Source organism: Trachemys scripta, chromosome 9, assembly GCF_013100865.1.
Source record: "Trachemys scripta elegans isolate TJP31775 chromosome 9, CAS_Tse_1.0, whole genome shotgun sequence".
Lineage (NCBI taxonomy): Eukaryota > Metazoa > Chordata > Testudines > Emydidae > Trachemys > Trachemys scripta.
This window is the reverse complement of record NC_048306.1, coordinates 25794782-25820630: the sequence shown is the minus strand read 5'-3', so window position 1 is coordinate 25820630 and position 25849 is coordinate 25794782. Positions and strand designations below refer to the sequence as shown.

Sequence of the window (25849 nt, the reverse complement as noted above, 5' to 3'; positions counted from 1 at the left end):
GGGGGGTGCGCCGGACCGGCGGTGCCGGGCGGCCGGGGAGTGCGCCGGGGAGTCGGGGGGTGCGCTGGGCTGCCGGGGACCGGCGGTGCCGGGCGGCCGGGGGGTGCGCCGGGCCGCCGGGGGCTGGCGGTGCTGGGCGGGCCAGGGGTGCTGGGCCGGGGACCCGGGGGCCGGGCCGGGGGTGCTCAGCCGGGGGCCCAGGGGCCGGCAGTGCTGGGCGGGCCGGGGGTGATCGGCCAGGGCCGGCACCCCAGGGCCGGAGCCGACCCAGGCTGGAGCCGCCGGGGGGCCAGCCTGGGCCGCGCCTCCTCCCCCCCCACACCCCCTTACCTGCTTCAGGCTTCCCGCGAATCAAATGTTCGCGGGAAGCAGGGGAGGGGGCGGAGACTTTGGGGAAGGGGCGGAGTTGGGGCGTGGGCGGGGCTGGGGGCGGGGCCGGGGCCCCGTGGAGTGTCCTCCTTTTGGAGGCACAAAATATGGTAACCCTACTGCTAATGTAGTTAGCCCTATAGCTCAAGACCTGCTAAGGGCTCATCTAGATTTATACCCCCCAAAATTGCATGAGTGTGTGGTGGTTGTTACAGTTGTACATAATATAACTTGTGTTTGTTTTTTAAAACATAGGAAATTACATTGCCCGTTGAACCTTAATTCAGTCTCTTTGTGCACATGTAGAGGTGACTGAACTTCAAAATTTCCAATCTGAGGGAAATTAAGAGATTTCAAAATTTGGTTTTGTCCCAAATCAGGACAAAAAGTCAAAATCTCAAAATTTTTCGTGAAACAAAATATTCTTACAATAGTTTGTTTCAATAAGGTCAAAACATTTTGATGATAAAATTATAACATGAAAGTCAAAATGACAAAGTCAAAATTAAACATTTAGATAATTTCCTATGAAAATTCTGATTAAAATTCTGTGAAATGTTTCAATTTAATCAAATCAGTGTTTTCCGGTAGACAACTTGTGTCATGAAATTTTTGACCAGCTCTATTTTTTCCCACAGGACCTATGTCTCATTCACTGCACAAGCTGGATGTGCTCTGGGGATGAACGAGGCTGACTGTAGGTTCCTGCTTCATTTGTTGCAGAAGTTGAAGGGTGTGCAGTGAATAAGGTAGGGGATTGGAAGGAGAGAGGAGATGGCCTTGTGATTAAGGCAGATGAATGCCAAACAAACTAAATTCCATCCACAGTCTTCCTATGTGATACTGAGTAAGTCACTTAAACCAAAAGTCTGGCATGTGGCTGCTAGTTAGTTGCATATCCCTCATTTTCTGAGTGTCCAACTTGAGACATCTGGGGGCTCGATGTACAGAAAAATGGAACACACACAATTACAAGTCAAGTCAACAGGAGCTATGGATACTCAATAACTCTTCCAGTAAGGTAGTGTGGTCTATAGGAAGGAGCAGCGGGTTGGGAATCAAGCTAGCCTGAGTTCTAATCCTTGCTCTACCACTGATTCACTGTGTGGCCTCAGGTAAGTCTTTTCCCCCTCAGTTTCCCCATCTATAAAATAGGGATAATAATGCTCTCTAATACTGCACTGGAGATAAATTCATGAATGTTTGCCAGGCATTCAGATACTATTGTAATAAGTGCTTTAGAAAAAAGACTGAGGCAATGAATAATTTAGTATTAGTTGCAGGCTTTGGAAGATGTGCAGTAAACAAGGCAAGGGCTACTAGCAGCATGATGAGGATACCAATATTGAACAGCTGTCTCATTCCCTGAGCACTGTCCAGCCTGCACGTTGGATGAGGCAGTGGTTGCAATAAAATAAAAAGGGAATAAGTAAAAAACATCATAATGCATATGTACAAGGGGACCTAACTATGGCTGTCTGTGCAACTTTAATTCTGGCATTTCCTAACTTTTCAGAGTTTGATGTAAACAATTTTCTTTTAATGAAGTTTAAAAAAAAAAAAACTTATATTTTTATAACAACTCTTATTTTAAAGAGCGTTACAAGCTTATAGGAATCTCTTTACCCACCAAGGAAATACAGCCATCTCTGGGATAGAATATAAACAACTGTTAATCAGACCACAACAGTAGTTTAGGACAGGAAATAAAAAGACCACTAGAATTGTTTCTAAGGAAGTTACTGCACTTCTGTCTATCTATGTCATGGTGCAAAATTAAATAATCTCATTATTTTTGGTGAGCACAAAGTTGGAAGGGCTTCCCCGCTCTGGTATGTTCTAAGCACACACCACTGCCTAGCAGTTAACAAGGATGCCTAGAATCAGAGCTGCTGTGCTATCTACCTACAGCTGATCACACTGCCTTTCCTGAATTGTTTGATTGAACATGCAGGTTTTTTTCTTTCATTAGGTGGCGCAAAAGTTCATTTCTTGTCTCTATCTGAAATGGAAGTTAGACAGTCACCACTCCTTGTACATCTTAGTATACAGAACTGAGAACTGACTACTTTTATGAAATACTAGAATTCTCTCATTCTCTCCCCCATGTTCCCTGGGCCTGCTCTTCTATTTTGAGTTATAAGAAAATTAAAAACTAGACTGTAGTATTTTTAAAGCAGAAATTTGATTTAAATTATTTTATGAAAAGGTACATGTCTTAGGAGGGTGGGCAGAAGTTGTAAAAGCAGACAAAGTATATTGTTGGTAGTATCTCTGTCCCAATTAGCATGCATGCCTCTTCCAATCTGAGCTGGCAGGTGGTTGAGTACTCTTTCAATCCCCAAGCTCTCCTCCCCTATAGGATAATTACACATTTTTGAAATTATTACTTTGAATCAAAATTCAAATCCTTACACATCTCCCATAAAGCATTTTTATTAAATTCCTTTGATTTATATCATTCTCTATCCTAGACTACCTTAATACAGGATCAAATGTGCACTTAAGCCAGATTCACTGCTGTCTGTCCTTGCTCTGCCTTGGGAATCAAGATGGAATACACACTACAGCTGTTTTAACTAAATCCTGCCCCAGAGGGCTATTTTGCTACTTCAGGTGTAAAACAATTACCTGTAATTCTGATGCAACACATGAGCACATGGTGCATCAATTTATTTAAATGAATTTTCCACTATGCAGTGAATCTGACTTGCTAACCTACAAAGTAGAAACAGAGCTGTACAGTAAATAGTGAGGCGATCAGTCCAGAGCTGAAGATATGTATAAGAATTGCTGTATCTGGAAGATGGGCAATAACTTTCTTCAAATTTGGTAAAAAAGAGCAAGCAGGCAACTTGTGGGGGATGATGAGGTACTTAGTTGCCCTATCTCCACCACAAAACATGTTACATAAATCACTTTCTTGGGCAGCATTCCACCCATACTTGAAACCCTTTGCCCACAGGAAATGAGCCAGAGTTATTGAGAAAGAGTGAGCGAGCATGAACGCATGTATGCTTGAAACTGTGTATATAAAACAAGGGAAGAAATCACAACATGGAAATGTGTTGGCATATCCTCTCAAAAAACTCCTGAAAGTATTCAGTATTTGACTGTGAGCCAAAAGAGAAAGCTGATACTTATGGTTAAGTAGATGGCATCTGCATGGCTCCTGCATAGCAGAAGATGCCTTGCGTAGAGTTGCCACATACCATAAATCTAGCTAGATTTCACAGGGTCCTCATGCGATCACCAACACCGCCACAGAAGAGCTTTATAGAGCGTGCTTTGATTATCTGATTCCCAGCTTGCCAACTCTGTCTTCAGGCAGTATGCAGGCACTTCCTTTCTTAAAAGCAAGGGGAATTGAGACTTTTTCTGTTTTAGGTCATGCCAACCAACGAACAATCACTGTTTTTGCAAAATATGGCAGCACCACAGAAACTGAAAATATTGATTAATACAGTACTACCATTTTTTCCTCTGCTGCGCCAAAGCAGTTAAAATGTCATAATTATAACTTCCTATGAAGCCTCTAGTTCTACTGATCCTAGATGAGAGGGATTAAGTTTTCAGATTTTTTTTTAAAACTAGGTCTTTAGAAAATATAATATTTAGGGCGCCTTTCCTAGAAAACATAGACAGAGTTCTCAACTGTAGCCAGCATCAGCCACAGTTTCAGATTGTTTGTCCACAATGATAGAGAGGCGGAGCCTTGTGGCGGGTGGGGACTAAGGCCCACCTCAGCCCCATACTGGGAAGAGGCTGGCGCTGCCCTGAGCCTCAGGCAGGCATGAAGCGGTGCCAGAGGGAATCCGGGACAAATGCTGTCCCAAAGTCATTCAGCCCAGGACCGGGACTAGAAATATACATTTTGAGACTGTCCCACCCAATTAGGGACGGGTGGTCTCCCTATTTTAAGCACATGCTTACCTCAGTTCTTATTCAGCAAACACTTACACATATGTTTAACATTAAGGACACGTATAAGTTCTTTGGTGAACAGGGATGGACTTAAGCATATGCTTAATTTAAATGCATGAATAATGCTTTGCTGAATCATATCCTAGATCAGTACTGCACTATCTTTGAAGCATGTGGGCTACATCTGGAGGAATGCAAGCACTGCACACAGCAATTTTTTTCCAAACTTACAATGTTCTGTAAATGTACACAAGAGTTTACAGAATACACAAAAAGGATACTTCAAGGATTGCAAAGGAAAGAGTAACAGTAGGTAGGCTGCAAAGAGTCCTGTGGCACCTTATAGACTAACAGACATATAGGAGCATGAGCTTTTGTGGGTGAATACCCACTTCTTCAGATGCCGAAGTAGGTCGGCTGGCACTGCTTCTTTGAAACCAGTTTCCAGACATCAGACCTTTGAGAGGGAGTCTGGTAGGCAACTGAGGTGTTTTGACTTGTTAGATTCCTAACAAAAAGTCTGTGCAGAAACATAAATACTTCAAAAGAGGGCTGCAAAATAGCAGCTCTCAGGTACTATATACCACTGCAGCTCAACTGGGCCAACATGCTAAATTATCTAATTAATATAAAATAAACTCATTAATAAGCACTTTTAAAATATATTACTGAACATTTTGAACAGCTTGAAGGATGTGGTATTAGAGGCTGATCCAAAGCCCTGAAGTCAATGGACTTTGGCTCATATCACTAAAGACATGCTTGCTAAAAAGTTAGGCTTATTGCCAACTAAACTTTAAGAATCAGAGATGATGATGAAAATCATTTTAGTGAAAATGACATGATGAAGGACAAGCAACCAATGACAGATTGGCCCATGACCCAGCCAACTGCATTTACAAATATGAAAGCTTGGGAATTATTGGTATACTATGCAGCTAATTACAACTCCATCCCCTACACTGCCTCCTCTGAATACTGATGTGCCAGCTCTTAGGGGGGGAAATTAGTAAATGCCTATCTTTCTAAACATGAACCTGCTCAATGATGCAATCACTACAACAGAAGTGGAAAATTATATATATGAGGCAAGGTATACCTAGACTGATAAGAGTAAAAATGCCACTTGTCCGGTATTCATATTCATCAGAGAAAGTTCACAGCCAAAAGTAGCTTCTCATTTGCTAGAGAGAAGTCATTGCAGTGAGCAAGTAAATTAAATTAGATTTTTAACTTACCCTTTTTCTTGTTTTTAACTGAACTTGGACCTACAAAGAGAAAAGAAAGATACTGAAATTCACAGTAAGCATTCCCTCTATAACAAAAAACCAAGGAAGGTGGCTGGAATGTGATTCAGCGCAAAAACAAAATAGCAAGGTAAGCCAATGCTGTGGAAAGCATAGGCCTATGATCAAATGATCTGTTAGACCCAGGCACTTATGTGAAATCTTCCTACTGTGTTGCCTTCTCTCAAACTGATGATCTGTAAACTATGATGGTTGATATCAGAACTCAGTATAGTGAATTTTGGTGAAAATTTCTAACAGAATTTCTCTTTTCCTTTTACCATCTGTTTCTGGACTACAGCAATTTTATGATGGAAAATACTTTTCATCCCTGGAGTCATGGTTCTATTAACACATATAGACAAATTTTCACCTCAACCTCTAAACTGCCCACAATTTTGCACATAGGTTTTGATCATGCATCTCCATGTGCATGCAAAAATTTGGTACACAAAACTGCAAGTACAACTGTTGAAGCTCTTTAAAAAATGTGACAGATAAGTTTAATTTTTAAGTGCTCCCTCTCCGAATGAATTTGGTCATCACTATAACTGCATAGTCATAATGTATTCATTTATGACCCATGTGCGTGACATATGAATTGCCATTGTAATTTAATTTAACGTAATGGACACTTAAAGGGAGTGTCAACATTTTCAGCTGTCAGTAAGATCATAGGATTAATTTCTTACGAATGACTTCGTAAAGAAAACAACCCTAAGAACTCCTTTGAACTTATACGTTCAAGAACTTTCACCTAGTCAGGTATGTAAGTGTTGGCCTGATTCTTAAACACCATCTTGCACTCCACAGACTTCACATTCCCGGCCTCACCTACTCTTCCCCACATCCCTTGTTTCTAAACATTTGAGGAGTTCCAATAATAGTTTCCCCATTGTGCAGACAGGTTGAACCTTCTTTAGAGCTAAGTAATTAAAACCATATTCTCCTCCCAGCCAGTGTCAAACCCTTCACAAAACGCTCCACTAAAAGCTTGGTTTACTATATTCACTTTTGCCAAAGGGAAACCAGAGCTAGCACTTTGCAAGCGTTGAGAAACCATATTGCTCTGAGAAACTCCAATGAAAAGCTTTTTTGCTAAGCTCTTTATTAGATTTTCCAGCACCTGTGGAGAAACCAGTGATCTAATGTAGCTAAGTCTTTTTGTACATTGGTGTGCTTTCACCTGCTGCTCTGAAAGATGAAGGAATTTTGTCTATTGTAAATTACTGAAGCAGTGGCTTCCAGACTGTTGTCTGTGGAACATTTGATGATCTGTGAAAAAATGGCTGGTCACATGGTGCTTGGTCTCCTCCTTGTTTCCAGCTGCTATTATGCAATAAAAAAATGCTGAAAATGCATATATAATTTCCTAATATTACTTGTTCATGTCAGTAATTGTACTTTCCACAGGGAAGTTATGTGATTGACAGTGTGAGTGAAGATGGCCCGTATAATCGCAATGGACGGTGTACATGAGAAACTCTATTAAGATGTGGCCCAACCGTATTAAAGAAACCCCTGCCATGAACAGCAAGGAGGAGGAGGAGAAAGGAAATGTGGGGTGGGGACAGGAGAGAGAGTCCAGCTATGCCATGAACCAGGACCTGTTTAAGACTCCACTGTAGTCTAGTCAGTGCTGCCAATGGATGAGCCAGATGAATGGGGAAGCAATCTTGGGTAAATGTTTGCACGTATTTTTCCTTACAACTTTTAAATGTGAAGATGGCACCCAGCCCACCCCCAAGTTAGCAGGACACTGGTATTGACTTTTCATTGTTTTACTAATACAATTAGAGGCAATGGTACAACAAACAGGCAGAGAAGCTTGGAAGCAGGCATGATGCTGCTAAGGTAGTTTATCTGCAATATCCACCATCTGCCAATAGATCAAAAAGTCATATTTGGTCATAATGTGCTAGGTAGTTTGAGATACGAAACTGGAGACCGGCTGAGGAAAAGACTCCAGCTCCAAAGGTACTATCAGTTCCTTAGGGTATCCAAATTCTTGCAGTATTGATGGGTATCAAAGATGGGGTCAATTGAGAACCTGTGGAGGACAGTTTTGGTACCAATGCAGCTGGTACCGAGCACTTGGCATGGGAGTGAGTTGACTCTGATCCCATCTGTACCATACGTCTTTGGTATTGTTGACTTTTATGTTACTGTTACCGAATGCTGTTTGGGAATGGGCTTAGAACTCTTCTCAACAGTGTCTCTGATGCTCTAGGTACAGGTACCCGAATTTGGTACCACGTCTGTCATAGATGACTGGCTCCTCTTCACTGTTGCAGTACCAACATCACTCGGAGCCTGCATGGAACTCCCCTTGGGACCTGAGGTCTATGTAGCCTTCTTGTGCTTTGGCAACTTCTTGAGGATGTACTCCTTACCTCATTTTCCTTAGAGGAAGATGTTGTTGAGGACTTCAGTACCATAGATGTACTCGATCCTGCAGTATTCCCATGATCTCTAGCGGTTGCCAGTGACTGAGATTTTGACATGGACGGGGCACTAGTGGTACTGGGAGATCAATGTAGAGGGGCTTCTCTGCCCCTGGATCCAAAGTGGATTGTAAAGCTTACGCCATCTTCCTCTTTTTCTGAGATCTACCCTTGAAGGACACATAGATGTTGCACTTATTGGGGATACAAGTATCACCCAAACAGCGGAAGCACTTGGAATGCCAGTCGCTGATTGGAATAGCCTCATGGCAGGAAAGGTACTGGGGAGCCTGGCATTCCTGGGTCAAATAACAAAAAAAATCTCTAGAAAGGGAAGCTTGTAACAACTATCTAACTTTTTTTTTAATGGATAAAATTTGTTTTCTGTTTTCTTTTTAAGAAAAAGTGGAAAAAAAAAAAAAAAAAAGACCAAAGGGAACCTTTTCCAACAACTATAAACTCTATAAGGTAACTAACTATATGCTAACTAACATACATTGCTGAAATATTAGAGAGAACAGGTCTGCGGATATTCCGTCTCAGGCTGATGGTGGTTGAGAAGGAACTGTGGGCGGTTAGCCCATGCAGCCCTATACAGCCTCAGCGCGGGGCATGAGGATGTGTGGGGTGGATGTGTGGAGTGGATGGGCATCGCTACCAAAAATCTCTGATCAAAATTGCAGGCAACCCTGACGTGGAGCACCCACGGGGATACTACTCAAAGAACTCTGGTTCAGTGAAACACACAGTGTATTAATTATAAATGTACAGCAAATACTGCATAATTCCCAAAGTCCCCAAAACTGCAGGGCCAGAGCACAGTCCAACACAACGGATTACTGTGGCTGACCATTAAAATGCTCTTTCAAGGCCTCCTTTAACTGCATAGCTCCACGCATAGCTCTTGTAATGGCCCTTGTGTCTGGGTGCTTACAGTCAGCAAACATAAGAACATAAAATTAAGAACAGAGAAGGGGAACAAAAATGATTAGGGGTATGAAACAGCTTCCATAGAAGGAGCAATTAAAAAGACAGACTATTCAGATTGGTAAAGAAACGACTGAAGGAGGACATGATAGAGGTCTATAAAATCATGAATGGTATGGAGAAAGTGAGTGTTATTTATCCCTTCACAGAACACATGAACCAGGGGACCAGAGGACATCCAATGAAATGAATAGGCAGCAGGCTTAAAATAAACATAAGGAAGTATTTCTTCGTACAATGCACAGTCAATCTTTGAAACTGATTGCCAGGGGATGTTGTGAAGGCCAAAAGTATAACTGGGTTTAAAAAAAAAAAAAAGTATTACATAAGTTCATGGAAGATAGGTCCATCAATGGTTATCAGCCAGGATGGTCAGGGCTGCAACCACATGGTATGGGTGTTTCTTAACTTCTGACTGCTAGAAGTTGGGACTAAACGACAGGGGACAGGTCACTCGATAAATTGCCGTGTTCTGTTCATTCCCTCTGAAGCATCTGGCATTGGCCACTATAGGAAGGCAAGATACTGGGCTAGAGGAACCACTGGTCTGACCCAGTATGGTCATTCTTATAATTCAGTCTGCACCTGCTGAGTTGGTAATTGAATCCTTGCTTGGTGCTGTCAAGGTGGCTGGTGTATTGCTTCATCATCCAGGGGAACAAGAGATAGGCAGAGTCCACCAGAATCATTACTGGCATTTTAATATCGCAAGTGGTAATCTGCCCACGTCTACTATGTATATTTACTAGTGAAGAGGAACTCCACTGGTCTGGAGTTTTGTGGATGTGTATGAAGGGGATTTATCACAGCCCTTAAAAGAAGCCCAATGGCAAAGCATTTTATGGAATGTTAAAAATGCCTCTGTGGATCTCAGGCTATGCTTGTTACAAAAATATGCTATTCAAAATGTCACAGAGCTTATGCAAGATGGGGGCCTTGCCCTCTCCACATGCAATGGAACTGTCCAGCAATCAGGCAGCTGCGGAAATAGGTGGACACTAGAGTGAAAATACTGCTTGGCTTCAGCAACCAAACCTCAACTTAAAATTATATCCTAGGTTATATACCTACAATGCTGGGTTTAACTCCACCACAAAGACTGAAGGCCACAATGATTACCAAGTGCATGGTTTTACAAAAATGGAGGAGTAGGCTTGTGCCCAGAATAGAGTACTGGTATTTGGACCTATCTAAGTTAGCAGCAAAAAAAAAAAATAGCTTATAGATGAAGAGAACAATTATATGAATTCAAAGAAATTTGGACCTCATTTCTTGATACATTTGGATAAAGAATGCCAACATAGCTCAAATAATGCCACTTCCACTTGACCTCTATGCTTTTTCTTTCCCTCTTCCCACACCCCATCCCCTCTTCCTTCTTTTTTGCATGCGTCTGTTTTTTGTTAACTCCCATCCTAACATATTATGGCTGTGTAATACTGTCTACACCTCTACCCCGCTATAACGTGACCCAATATAACATGTGTTCGCATATAGCACGGAAGCAATGGGCTCCGGCAGCGCTTTAAAGGATCCGAGGCTCCAGCTGCTGCGGGGAGCCCCGGGCCATTTAAATCACCGCTGGAGCCCTGCCACCGCTACCCCGGGGCTGTGGCAGCGGAGCTCGGCTGGCAATTTAAAGGGCCCGGGCTCCCCGCAGCGGCTGGAGCCCGGAGCTCTTTAAATCACTGCTGGAGCCCTGCTGCTGCTACCCCGGGGCTGCGGCAGCGGGGCTCGCCGGCAATTTAAAGGGCCTGGGGCTCCCCGTGGCCCACCAAGCTCCCCGCTCCTTGGAGTTATTTCCTGTGGCCGCCAGGCTCCCCTCACCTGCTGCCCTCCCTCCCCCCGAGTGCGCCGCGTCCCTGCTCCTCTGCCTACCTCCAGGCGCTTCCCACCGCCAAGCAGCTGTTTGGCAGCACTTAGTGCTTTCCAGGAGGGAGGAGGGAGCAGCAGGGAGCTGCGCGCTCAGGGGAGGAGGCGGAGAAGAGATGGGGCAGGAGCGGGGATTTGGGGAAGGGGTGGAGTTGGGGTGGGGACTTTGGGGAAGGGGTTGGAATGGGGGTGGGGAGGGGTGGGAAGAGGCAGGGCAGTGGCAGGGCCTTATGGAAGAGGTGGAGTGGGGGCGGGGCCAGGGGCAGACAGGAGAGGGGCTTTTGTATCTTTATATGAAAAGGTGTCAGTGATGCAGCCCTTGGGCCAATGTACTAGTCCTCATGAGGCGCTCATGGTGATTTGAGTTTGAGATCTCTGTTGTACTGTGTTCAGACACAGCAGTGATGGACATGGTATAGAAGCCTATTTAGTTTAGCAGTCTCCAGCATGTGGGCAGAGTGAAAGTCATATTATTCTTTCTATAACCAGTCTTAAGCAACAAAGAGGAAAGATACAGCACTACAAAACTAGATACACTAATGAAGTGCCCTGTTAAGAAGAAGTTCAATATAACTGACTTCTACTGAAAGATACTATAGACCTGTCTATAGCCTCCTAAACTATCACCTATAGAGCTTGATAATGTGGCCGTGCTCATATACATCATGTTAGGTTTTAAATCTTTAGAACCAGGGATGAAACTCTGGGAAAAATGGTAGCTTAGAGCAGTGGTTCTCAACCTTTCCAGACTACTGTACTCCTTTTCAGGAGTTTGATTTGTCTTGCGCACCCCCAAGTTTCACCTCACTTAAAAACTACTTGCTTACAAAATCAGACATAAAAATACAAAGAAGTGTCAAACCACATTACTAAAAAATTGCTTACTTTATCATTTTTACCATATAATTTTAAAATAAATAAACTGGAATATAAATATTGTATGTACATTGCTGTGCATAGTATATAGAGCAGTATAAACAAGTCATTGTCTGCATGAAATTTTAGTTTGTACTGACTTTGCTAGTGCTTTTTATGTAGCCTGTTGTAAAATTAGGCAAATATGTAGATAAGTTTATATATCCCCTGGAAGACCTCTGAGTACCCCCAGGGGTACATGTACCCCTGGTTGAGAACCACTGGCTTAGAGGTGTCAATGCACTGACAAACAGAGCAGGGTTATTTCAGGCTTTTGCTTCTATATTGGGCCCCAGTGTGACCCTGTTGCCCTCTATGTGTTCGATTATATGAATTATAATACACAGCGAAAACCTGAGCCACTCACAAGACTGGGATTTGGAGCAGTTTAAGATCCAGTGCAAATTATGTGTATAACTGAATCAGAGATAGCAGGTAATGGGCAATACAGTTGAGGTCTGGTAGATTGGCACAGCTAGCCAGAAAGGCTTTGAACAAATGATGTAGAGCAGTGGTCTCCAAACTTTTTTGATCGCGCACCCCTATCAGTAAAATTTTGTTGACCACGCACCCCCTGCCTCCCCAAGCAAAGGGAAAACAAAAGGAAAAAAAAAAAAAAAAGGCGCTCGGACTCCTGCCCGAACTACCGAAGCAAAATAAAAAGAAAAGAAAAGAAGAAAAGCCACCTGAACTGCCAAAGCAGCGCTCCTCCTGCTGCGCACTCTGAAGGATCCTGCATGCACCCCACTTTGGAGACCATTGATGTAGAGAACAGAAACCAGACACCAATACACACAAGTTATAGCCACAAGAGCAGCTATAACACTGCTTATTTTAGGTCTACACAGGGATAAAAGACCTGCAGCATGGCCCCAGCTGGCCTGAGTCAGCTGACTTGGGCTCCTGGGGATCAGGCAGAGGGGCTCAAAACCACTGTGTAGATGTTTGGGCTCAAGCTGGAACCCAAGCTCTGGCTCCCTGTGAGGCTGGAGGGTCCCAGAGCTCGGGTTCCAGCCTAAGCCACAGTGCCAACACTGCAAATTTTCCAGCCATAGAACCCAAGCCCTGCAAGCTTGAGACTGCTGACCTTAGCATCCAGGCCCACCCAAATTGGGGCCGGAGCCCCCCAAATCCACAGGCTGGGACTCCCGACCCCGGCTCGATGTCTGTCAGCCCAGCTTCATCACCCTCCTGCTGGCGCTGTGCACCCCTGCCCCAGTAGTAGTCCAGTGGGGGGTGTGCCTCGTGGGAACTGGTCTGGGCAGGGCTAGTACTGGAGCAGAAACCAGGGCAGCAGCGCACGGCGCTGACAGGAGAGGGATGCAGTGGGGCTGACGGAGACCAAGCTGGGGTCAGCAGGGGTGGGCAGAGCTTGAACCCTGGCGGGGACCCCTTCCACCTCATGGTGGCTGCTGAGCTGAAAGGGGGGGTATCCCTCCTGCTCCACTCCTCAGGATACCCGATCCCTCCTGCGCCCCTTCCCGTCACCCCCCATCATTGCCCACCCACCCAAAAGCTAGGGCCAACTCATTTTTCCTGTCCTAGCTATACCACTGAGCCAGGTAATATGCCCATTGAATCTATAGGCTCAACATATGCTCCTCCAGGCTCCAATTCACTAAGGTACGTAAGCAGGTGCCTGAACTTCAACGGGGCTCTTGCATGATGCAGATTAACCATGTGCTAAGGTACCCTGCTGAATCAGGACCATAACACTAATTATACTTTGCTAATGATAAAAGTTAAGGACTTTACTGAACAACTGTCTGGCTTCAGAACTTTCACAAGAGTTAAAGATTTGCAGATTATGCTATTTATTTAATTTCATTTCTTCCATAAAGAGACTCTCATGGTAATAGCAAGGCAAGTCCAACAAATTCTAAATAAGAACATAATAAAAATAAAACAAAACTGAGTTTTGATTGGAGAAAGAGAAGAGAAAAAGCTGGCAACACAAACAAAATGATTTCCTCAAAGAGCCCCTCACCTCGTTATCTCCATTCCTCTTTCTTGGGGCAAAAAAGGAATAACATGGATAATAAACTGAAGTGCACTGAAGCCAAAAAAGAAAGGACAAGCAAACTTCATAGGTAAGTTCTTTCCAGAAAACTGGTATGTCAGAGTCATTAACATTCCAGCAACAGGAGCATTTTATATCATAATTCAGGAATGCTTACGAAAGTAAAACGACATGTCAAATTAATACTATAGAATTACATTTAAAAGTGACAACACAATATCATTCAAGCTGGATTTCATCCCTCTTAATTATAGTTGCATATGCTTTATTTTCCAACTTTTTGTTATTACAATAAATATATAATTAATTACCACCTTTCAACTGAAGGACATTTTCAGTTATGAACTCTCAAAATTAAGGGTTTTTGACAGTGTACTGAAGACAATAAGTGTTAATGACAGCTTATTATAAATTTGAAGAAAAAGACAAGAGTAACATTTTCAAAAGCACCTATGTTTCATTGAGTTTCAGTGGAGGCTAGAGTCTGAAGTAGAACCAGTTGCAAAACTTTTGTCTGAACATTCTTTCATTAGGAAAAAGAAAAATGTCAATGATTTTTTTGTTGTTGCAAAATTGTATCAATTTTGACAAAAATTCCACGGGGGGGGGGAAATCACATCTAAACAAATCATTTTTAAGTGATGGAAAATTTCAAAATTTCATATTAGAATTTCGAAAATTCATTTTGCTTTTTTATTTTTATTACTGTTATTATTTTTACATTATTTTATGAAGTCAGTAGTAATGGTGCATCATATGCACAACTCGTTCCAATTTGGAGTGATAAATTTTGAAGTGTTGACATTTCCCATTAGATGGAAATTCTGAGTTTTGTACAGCTCTACTTCTAAGGCACTTATGAAAATGGGACTTAAGCTCCTAAATGTGATCAATCTGAAGTCTAATCAAATTTAAAAAGTGAGTTAATAGCAGTTTCGGGTACTAAATTTGCCCCGTCAAGTTTCATGAAATACCCACACACACGTGGAAATGTACTTGGTTAAACAGGGGAAACATTGTAACTGATCATAAGAAGTGTTGTCAAATACACGAAGTAAACATTGAGAAAACACAGTATTTTCGTTAATTTTTAGTTATAATTTGATTATTAAGGTGACAGTGTCCATTTAAAAGACACACTTACATGTGAATATCGATCACAATTTAGTGCTGTCTGACTGCAGGGATCTCCTTGTTCTCTTGTCAAACAAAGCCCAAGGGCTAACTGGCCAAATCCCAAAGAATCCTGATTTGAACAGCGATATAGTACTGAATTCGCCTCTAAACAGAGGTCACGTACTGGGAGAAATCAATACATCACTCAATAACAACTCTTTTGCACCCTTCTCATCTTTGGGAAAGGGAAGGAGGGAACAAATGAGTTGCACCTACAAGTTATGGTGGGGAAAAGCCAGCACTTTTTCTACAATACTGGAAGTTACCCTAATTCGGCCAGCTGTAAAATGTTAACAATTCACAAGGCACTTACTCTGATTTAAAAACTCCATTGAATATAGTTTATACAAGCTTATTTTTCACTAATGCTTGGCCTAATATTTAGTAAAATCCTCTTCAGATAACAGATTTTAAAGAACATATTGCAACCTCCTTTTTAGTCACTGAACCCCAGTCTCTGTTACAGTGGTGGGGGGAAAGGAGTCACTTTCAGAAACTTGTAAATGCCTCCTTTGACATCCCTGCTTGTCTGCTTATTAAGCAGGTACATGCTTTGCTGGATTAGGGTCTTCGTGCTCTGCAGCTTGCTGAATTGAGCCATATATGAAGGGAACTATAGTATTTCTCTGGGGTGGAGAGAGGGAAAGGAAGCCATCTGGGGTCAGCAATGGTAGAACAAGCTGACTGGGGCACCTGGACAAAGGAATAAATAATAATAATAATTTTACCTCTGACAATGAAGAAAGCTGTGAGAAGAACCCCCCAAAAGTATCTGCTAGCTCCAAACCAAAATTTCACTGCAGAATAATTTCAGCTTTGGAAAAAAAAATCCAGTGGAAAACTGAAATTATTGCTCCCTGGCTGCTCACCTGACTTCTACCTCCCTTCAGCCTCTCCCCCAGAACTGGGGCTAGAGAGGCAGAGAACTCAGGCACTTCGGAGCTGGGGAGAGGTAGGGTGGCTAACGTACTGAGCATCTCAGCTTTTTGCTCCTCTGGCCCTGGAGCTGGGAGGAGGCTGAACATCCCATATTCTGCTTCTCTGGCTGCTGGGCTGAAAAGCTCTAATCAATTTCACTGTTGAAATTAATAAGAGCTGTTTAGGCTGGCAGCTGGGAAGTCACAAATTCTGTTTGGGTTTCCCTAATACAGAATTTTTCTTGTAATCCTGGCCATAAAAAAAAAAGTTGTGTTTTTTATTTTTGTCCCAATTTGGGACAATTTTTTTTCAAAACCACAAATTTTTTTGTGGAAAGGGCTTTTCATTTTCTGGCCAACTCTAGCAATTTTACATACTAAAGATATTAAAACACAGAATAAGATTTTCACTAACATTATAAAGCTGCCCAACAAATCATTCAGATCCAGGAGAAAGACACTTCACTACAGAAACATGAAAGGGTTCTGAAGAAACAAAAAGGTCAGGTATAGTGCAGACAGCTGCATTGCAAAATTTCCTCCATTGTCCCAGAGAGAAAAAGAGAGGGAGAGACAGAGGTGCACGTCTACACTGTCCTGCAGCCTTCCCATTTTTTATTCTCTGAACTGCATAATCACACACACACACACACACACACACACACACACACACACACACACACACACACACACACACACTATAGAATTAGCAATGACCATACCAGCTATCACTAAAGAGCCTAGCTATAGCATTCTGAGAAGCAAAGGAAGAGCTGGCAGAGAACATAATTGAAATTAAAAAAATCAGAATGGAATTTGAGTGTTGTGTATCTGTCTCCTCAGACTTTCGAGTCATGAGAGTTTATTTCATGTTATATATATATCACACCATTAGAACTATAAACAGAGTGAAAGTACAAATAACTGTGGTGAGCCAAACACATTTGAAATGGATGGAACCAATTAGCTTCAAAGACGAATGAGGGGAATGAGAACCACATGGGATGTCAATGTTCACAGTCTATATTACAACACGCACATCTGTTCCAAGCACGGCAGAGAGAGATGCTGGGGCTGTGCAAGTGGATCTTTCCACAAACACAAAAATACTTCTGACATGAAAAAAATACATTAGCAGCAGCTTTGGGAGCTTCTGAGTCTCTGGGGTTTGCATCTGTTCACCTCCAGCAGGAGAAGTTGGATATTTCAGCTGGTGCAATCATATGGTCATGAGACTCCTCCCGTACAACATAAGACAGTCCTTTGTCTAAACTTCCATCTTTGCTCAACATTGTTAACTTTTCTGATCTTTCAAAAGTTACAAGAAAATGCTGATATTCTTTCCTTTTACTTGGGATGGGAAGAAAAGGCCCACGGTAGTGTCAGACATTTTTAAAGTTCTGTTCTACTCTGAAAAGTAGCAAGGTAGCAGGCTTGAACATTTCACATTATATCTACTAGTCCAAAGATTAATCCTTTTAACCATGGTGAAAGAGCTGTGCTCTCACACCTTTCCAAAGCCCCATTCCGCTGTTTAAAGAACAAAAGCAGCTGTGTACATTTATTGTGTATTGTATCTAACATTTTGTATCAGCTTATTTAATATACTTAAAATTTAACTTACTCCCAGAGCTGGTTGAATAGCAGGAAAATATATTTGGCAAATATATTATTTGACAATTTTCACTAATATTTATCAGTGACTTATATTTGACTAGTTATAGATCTGGTTGAATACCTTAAAAAAAAGTATTAGTTCTTCCAATCAATCTGTCAAATAAAGGGGTGGGAGGTGTTAAGGTGTTTTGACTTATGTGCATTGACTTTACATCTTTTCACTTTAACTTTGCCGAGTGTCCCTCTGTAGACAATCCCTAAGAGCTGCAGCACAGAACTTTTGGCCCAGAAGGAGAAGAGGGAAGTTAAGTTGGCTTTGTACCTTCCCAGTGAACCTTTGTACCCTCCTAGTCTTGGGCTGCTCTCGGAGCTGGAGATGCCTCAACATAACTTTAGGCAGTCCTAAGGACCTGTCCAAGTTAGGGTAGCCTCCCTGGGCTGCCCTATGGACTGCAGCACTGTCCAGAATCTCCACAGTGTGGTGGCCTGGGCCCTGCCATGCCATCCCTGGGGCATACTCCCTATGCCAGGGCTTGTGAGGGGGTCCTCAGAAGACAGATTTATAGCTGTCTTCCAATACAGTTTGTGCCAGAGGAATTCTCCCTAGCCATTTACAAGGCTTTAGGGCTCTTTTATGCAATTCTAGCACTTTTATCTGGCATAAGAGGGCCACAGCAAAGGTGAGGATCTCCCCTTATGTGTATTCAGATCACTTACAATTGTTCCAGATTCTGGCACCCTCACTTTCTCCCCAAACAACCCTACTGAAATCAGCAGAGTAAAGTATTATTCAACATGAGCAAAATGTGAGAAACTGAGGATATCAGTGACTAAAGTTTTTTTTTTAAAATCACCTACAAATAGAACAATATAATTGAAAACAAATACAGATATGTGATACATAAAGATTATATGTACATACATGATTTTGTCTCCTTTACAAGGAACTGTAAAGACACAAGACTAGCAGCTGAGGGGAGTTAAGTGGTCAGAACAAGGGATAAAGATGGTGATCTGTGTCTTTAATGCACTTGTGAATATTCTGAATATATTGCTAATTTTAACAACAGAGGGTCCTGTGGCACCTTTAAGACTAACAGAAGTACTGGGAGCATAAGCTTTCGTGGGTAAGAACCTCACTTCTTCAGATGCAAGAAGTGAGGTTCTTACCCACAAAAGCTTATGCTCCCAATACTTCTGTTAGTCTTAAAGGTACCACAGGACCCCCTGTTGCTTTTTACAGATTCAGACTAACACGGCTACCCCTCTGATACTTGCTAATTTTAGAAATTTATATTCAGGCAAAATCCCTCTCTCACCCCAAAAAGTCCACTGTAACATCTTTAGCACCAGAGCAGAACCTCATAGATATAAGCAGTGGTGTAAGGAAAGCACAGATAGCATTAACACAGAGACTAGATTAAATATACATCTTTCTTATTGGGAACAAAACAAATGAAGTAAGATTCCTCCATCTGGCAAAGGCTCTCTCCAAGCCCAAGAATCTCTTCTTGACTCCCATGTTTGCTTTTTACTTTTCTCTCCTCTTCACCCTTACATCAGATCTACAACACTGTGGTCATCACATCTCACTGGGTGAGCAGAATTTAACACTTATGCTGAAACAGCTAGCTAGGTTTTTATAAAGCATTGGACAGGGCCCCTACTAGCAGGGACAGAGGATTGCAAACTCTGAACATTTCTCTCTTATGCAGAATCATTCTACTTCAGACAGCAAGGTGCAGCTAAGCATTCAGCACATTGATCACTTAAAATAATCACTTCCCCCCTCATTTCATCCCAAAGATGTGCTGCCAAATTCTACCATCCAAGCATTTCCAGACTGCATGATTCTGAAACACCACATGTACTAGTGGACTATGGTGCTGGCCTGTAAGGGGTGAAGTTTGTTACATCCCTGATTTTGATAATAAAATATATATTTTATTTGACTGCCTTTGGGATAATCCATTTACTTTATTTTTAGTTAAATCATCATCTAGTAAGAAAGAGAACTTGGCTGGCAGGTAGTGAAAGTGACCTGAAAATATTTTCAACACAGAAGAATAGTTGACAGTAGCAGAATAGCATATTGGTATTTTAAAGAACCTGATTTTGAACAGCTCTCTAGATCATGAGCTCTTTTAAAACTAGTACCAGATTTGTTTTGAGGGGAAAAGAGGCAACAAATGGGGTGGGAATGGAGACACAGTGATAGTGAGAAAGAGAACAACAATCAGGAAAAGGCTGCTCTATAATGCAGAAACAAACAAAAAAAAAATACAGTTACCTTCTCGTAACTGTTGTTCTTCGAGATGTGTTGTTCACGTCCATTCCATTGAGGTGTGAGCGCACTGCATGCACAGTCGTCGGAAAGTTTTTCCCTTAGCATCTCCCGTCGGGTCGACTGTGGAGCCCCCTGGAGTGGCGCCTTCCTGGCGCTCAATATATGACCCTGCTGACCTGACCCCCCCCTTCAGTTCCTTCTTGCCGGCTACTCTGACAGAGGGGAAGGAGGGTGTGTATTGGAATGGATCTGAACAACACATCTCGAAGAACAACAGTTACGAGGTGAGCAAATCTTTTTTCTTCTTTGAGTGCTTGTTCACGTCAATTCCAATCAGGTGACTCCCAAGCTCTACCCTGGAGATGGGGTCGGAGTCAAGGAATCGCTGATTGGAGCACCGCTCTGGTGAATGCCTCATCATCTCTGGCATGCTGGGTGATAGCATAGTGAAAGGTAAATGATGCACCGATGGCCAAGTTGCTGCTCTGCAGATCTCCTGTACCGGGACCTGGGCCAGGAAAGCAGCGGATGAGGCTTGTGCCCCTTGTGGAATGTGCCGTAATAGCAGGGACTGGGACCTTGGCGAGCTCATAACATGTGTGGATGCAGTCCATGATCCAGGAAGAAATGCGTTGGGTAGAGACCGGGAGTCCTTTCATCTAGTCTGCCACCACCACGAACAGCTGGTTCGACTTCCTGAACAGCGTAGTGCACTTGATATAGAATGCTAGTGCCCGCTGAACATCCAGTGAGCTCAGCCTCTGTTCTTGGGTACTGGTATGAGGCTTAGGATAGAAGACAGGCAGAAAAATGTCTTGGCTGGTGTGGAATTGAGACACTACCTTGGGAAGGCAGGCTGGGTGAGGTCTGAGTTGTACCTTGTCCTTGTGGAAGACCATGTAGGGTGAGTCAGAGATTAGTGCCTTTAACTCAGACACCCTTCTGGCTGATGTGATGGCGACCAGGAAGGCCACCTTCCATCATAAATAGAGGAGGGAGCAAGTTGCCAACGGTTCAAAAGAGGGCCTCATGAGTCTGAAGAGGACCAGGTTAAGGTCCCATGCAGGCACAAGTTGTTGAGTCTGTAGATATAACCTTTCCAGGCCCTTGAGGAAATGCCCTACCATGGAGTTGGCAAATACGGAACGTCCAGACGGTCCCGGATAGAAGGTCAAGATAATGGATGATGCTGTGAAGCCTTGTTGTTTCAAATGCAGGAGGTACTCTACGATGAGTGGTATAGACGCATGGAGTGAAGGTGTGTGATGCTGGGTGCACCAGCAAGTGAACCTCTTCCACTAGCTAGATAAGTGGTCCTGGTGGATGGTTTCCTGCTGCTGAGTAGGACCTCCCTTACTGGTCCCGAGCACAGGAGCGCCATCGGGTTTAACCGTGAAGCTTCCAGGCCATGGGATGGAGGGACTGGAGGTCTGGGTGGTGAAGGCGACAGTGGTCTTGTGTGATCAGATCGGGTTAGAGTGGTAACAGGATCAGGGTGTTCACTGACAGCTCCAGAAGCGTGGCGTACCAATGTTGGCGGGGCCACGTTGGGGCCAACAGGATTACCTTCGCCTTGTCTCTGCGGATCTTGAGCAGCACCTTATGCACAAGTGGGACCGATGGAAAGGCATACATGAGGCGGTCTCCCCAGGGTAGCAGGAACACGTTCGAGATCGAACTCGGGCTGTGTTTCTGGAAGGAGCAGAACGTTGGGCACTTTCTGTTGCTCCGGGTGGCAAGCAGATCGACCTGGGGAAACCCCTATGTTTGGAAGATGGAATGTATGATATCTGGATGGATGGGCCACTTGTGATTGCAGAATGATCTGCTGAGGTGGTCCACTACTTCATTCTGTACGCCTGGGAGATAGGACTCCTCCAGGTGAATGGAGTGGGGTATGCAGAACTCCCATAGCTGGAGGGCTTCCCCACATAGGAGAGAGAAATGGGCTCCACTCTGTTTGTTGATGTAAAACATGGCAGTGGTGTTGTCCATCAACACTGCCACACTCTGACCTTGCAGTCAGGATTGGAAAGTTTGGCATGCCAGTCGCACTGCTCTGAGCTCCCGGATATTAATATGGAGTGAGAGCTCATCCTGTGACCATAGGCCCTGTGTTTGGAGATCTCCCAGATGTACCCCCACAACCCAGCGCTGACGTTTCTGTTACCAGGGACAAGGCGGGCTGTGGGCTGTTGAAGGGAACTCCTGCGCACGCTGCCCGAGGGTCGAGCCACCAATGGAGGGACTCGAGTACTTGCTCTGACACGGTCACCACTGAGTCCAGGCTGTCGCGCCCCAGGCAATAGGCCAAAGTGAGCCATGCTTGGAGTGGTTTGAGCCTCAGTCTGGCATGCCGGACCACGTAAGTGCGGGCTGCCATGTGGCTGAGAAGACTCAGACATCCCCTTGCTGTAGTGGTCAGGTACTGCCTGAGGTTTTGAATAATGTCTGTTATGGCTTGGAATCGGGTTTCTGGCAGAAACGCACTTGCCTGTACCGAGTCCAGCACCACCCCGTTGAATTTTATTCTTTGGGTTGGTGATAAGCTTGACTTGTTCACGTTGAGGAGGAGTCCCAGTCTCTCAAAAGTGGATCTGACTAATCGGACTTGAGGCTCTACCTGCTACCGTAGTAGCCAGTCCTCGAGGTAGGGATATACCTGCACCTGCCTTCTCTGGAGGAAGGGTGCTACCACCAATGTGCACTTGGTGAACACTTGGGGGGCCGTCGATAGACCAAACGGGAGGACCGTGAACTGATAATGTTTGTGGTCGACCACAAACTGTAGGAATCGTCTGTGCGCAGGCCAAATTACTATGTGAAATTACAAGTCTTCATGTCGAGGGTGGCGTACCAGTCTCCTGGATACAGGGAAGGGATGATTGTGCTCAGGAAGACCATGCAGAATTTCAACTTCAGCATGAACTGGTTGAATCCTCACAGGTCTAAAATAGGTCTGAGACCCCCACCCTTTGCCTTGGGGATTAGGAAATAACGGGAGTAGAATCCCTTGCCCCTTAGCTCCTGAGGAACCTTCTCCACTGCCCCTATGGCAAGGAGCGACTGCACCTTCTGGATAAGGAGTTGCTCGTGAGAAGGGTCCCTGAAGAGGGATGGGGAAGAAAGATGGGGGTGGGGTGCAGAGGAGCAGAATTGGAGAGAATATCCCACTTCTACCGTGTGAAGAACCCAGCAGCCCGATGTTATATGGGACCACACATGGTAGAAGTGGGATAGCCGATTCGTAAAGCAAGGGGAAGGATCCGGTGTCGTAGTGGGTACTCTGTCCTTGGGCATACCTTCAAAAGGCCTGCTTTGAGCCCAACGATGGTTTGGTTGGGCCCTGGCCCTGTCCTGACGGGGGACAGGAAGGTTTGCGCCTGCCATTCCTACCCCTCCATCTGTAGAAGTCCTGTCTGGGTTGAGGAAGGTAGGAGCACAGCTGTTGAGGCCGCGGTTTAAAATGTTTACGTTGGGTTGCTGGGGTGTGCATACCTAACAATTTCATGGTCTCCCGGGAGTCCTTCAGGCTGTGCAGCTTGGAGTTCGTCTGCTCTGAGAATAACCCTGCACCTTAAAACGGCAGATCCTGCAGGGTTTGCTGCACTTGATGGTGTGGGGGGGGGGAGGGGGAGGAGAAGAGCAGCCCGGACACCTGCAATGACAAACCCCTTCTCATGGCTAACCCCGATGAGAGGGTGCAGGTAGCAGAGTCCACCGCATCTAAAGAGGCTTGTAGGGAGGTTCGTGCCACTGCCTTCCCTTTGTCAATAATGACCATGAATTTGGCCCTGGAGTCTGATGGGATTAGCTCCTTAAATTTCAACATGGAGGCCCACGAGTTGAAGTTGTATCTACTGAGGATAGCTTGTTGGTTAGCGATCCTCAGCTGCAGGCCCCCTGTTGAGTAGACCTTTCTACTGCAAAGGTCTAATCTTTTAGACTCCTTGGACTTTGAAGCCAGCCTCTGCTGTCCCTGTCTCTCTCCTTCTTGTTGACTGCTGTCTCTACGAGGGAGTAGGGCTGCAGGTGTGAGAACAAGTACTCATACCCTTTATATGGGACAAAGTACTTGCGCTCTACACCCCTCACCGTAGGCAGGATCGATGCTGGGGTTTGCCACAGCGTTTTGATTTTGCTCTGTATAGTTTTTATTGGGGCAGAGCTACCTTGGAGGGACCTTCTGGCGTTAGGATATTGACTATGGGGTCCTCTGGCTCAATAACTTCTTCCTTCTGTAATCCCATGTTTCGGGCGATTCTGTGCAGTAGGTCCTGGTGTGCACGGTAATCTATCGGAGGAGGACCCGAGGCCGAAGCCCCTGCAACCGCCTTGTCCAGGGACAAGGATGAGGAGGCTAGAGAAGGTACAGTGTCCTCCTGACCTTCCAGCTCTCTAGTGTCCTCCTGGTCGGTGCCTGGGGCCTCTGTGCTGACCGTTGTTGCAGAAGCAGTGGTCTGGCCAGCTGTCAGGGTTGTTGCCATGGTTGTTTTGGTGGTGATCTGGACGGGCTGTGAACCCTGTCCTGTCGTCGTTTCTGATTCCTGGGCGATCTTTGGTTGGCTGGGGTGCTCGGGTTTCAGAGACCACCGACTAAGAGGCCCTGGAAAATGAGCTCTGGGCCTGGTGATAAGTCCAGGGAGTCCAAAAGGGCCACTGAAGCTGCGGTTGCCAATGCGGAGGCCATGCTGCCGGTGACTCACTTCTGCACCTATCCAATCTACGCCTGCTACGGTGGGAATAAAATGAGTCCCCATCCGAGTCAGATGACACTGATCTGGACTGTGATGACCACAGCGACGCCAACCGGTACTGCACCAGGGACCGGGTGCCAACGTACCTGCGTCGGGGACCGATGCCAATGTGCCTGCACCGGAGACAGGTGCCTGGAGATTGGTGCGGTTCCGCCGGTGCCGGAGATCAAGATTGTTGTCTCATTGGTGCTGGGGAACCGCACACAGGGTCCGGAGCTGGAGATCGGTGCCTCGGTGATGCTGAACCAGAGCGGTGCCGAGGTCAGTGGTGTCGGACCGGAGAAGGTGATTGCTGTATCATGGCTGGCTTGCCTCTAGATGGCGCTGGATGCAGCGGCACCGGAGGCTTGTCTCTGATAGCCAGAGCTTGAGGGGCCGTCATTGCTATTAAATCCCTGGTGGCTTCAAGTGGCACTGCCTGTCCGAGTCATTGCTGGGTGCCAGACTCGACAGTCCCCTCTGGGGAACCGAAGTCAATGGTGCCAACTTCTGCTCCTTGGGGGCCGAGTGCTCCTTCGAGGGACGCACTGCTGTTGCGCCTGGCGGTTGGGTTGCTGTCAGCACTGGGGAACGGCCCCTATCAGTTTTCTTGTGCCGCTTGTGCAGCACCAGCAAATGAGAGTGGTGTCGCGTGTGCACTGCTTGTACTGCTGGGGAGCGTTGGTGCTGAGGGTCTCTTGGAATAGAGACCGGAGTGCTCTGCACCAATGCACTTGGTGCCTGATCCTGGCACTCCGTGGTGGGCTGAGAGCGGACTCCTTCAGAAGTTGTTTCAGATGGAAATCCTGCTCTTTCTTCATCCGAGGGCGGAAAGGTCTGCAGATTTTGCACCTGTCTGGTTGGTGGTCTTCCCTCAGACACTTCAAAAGACGTGTTGTGGGGGTTACCAGTTGGCATGGGCTTACTGCAAGTCCTGCAAGGTTTAAACCCTTGGCCTCGAGGCATGCCCTGGAGCCGAGGGGAAGGTAAGGGATAGGGGAGGACACTGTTCCCGAACCTTAACTACTATATACACGAAACCTAGACTAACTGAAACCTAGACTAAAACTACAAACTAGAGAAGAAAGCTAAGGAAAGCACTTGCAAGGCAAGTGAACTCAGTTCCAATGGCCATCACAGGCGGTAAGAAGGAACTGAAGGGGGGTCAGGTCAGGTCAGCAGGGTCATATATTGAGCGCAATGAAGGCGCCACTCGAGGGGGCTCCACAGCCGACTCGACGGGAGCTGCTAAGGGAAAAACTTTCCGACAACCAGGCATGCGGTGCACGCACACCTGAT

The 25849-nt window shown here is 45.0% G+C and overlaps 1 protein-coding gene across 1 annotated transcript in view; it reads right to left on the bottom strand.

Moving 5' to 3' along the window:
* The window catches only part of EDA (ectodysplasin A), a 99422-nt gene that overhangs the window by 15069 nt on the left and 58504 nt on the right, over nucleotides 1-25849 (bottom strand). Inside the window, exon 3 of the mRNA XM_034781779.1 lies at nucleotides 5532-5561. Coding sequence (XP_034637670.1) covers nucleotides 5532-5561 — 30 coding nt within the window. The remainder of the gene's footprint in view (nucleotides 1-5531; nucleotides 5562-25849) is intronic.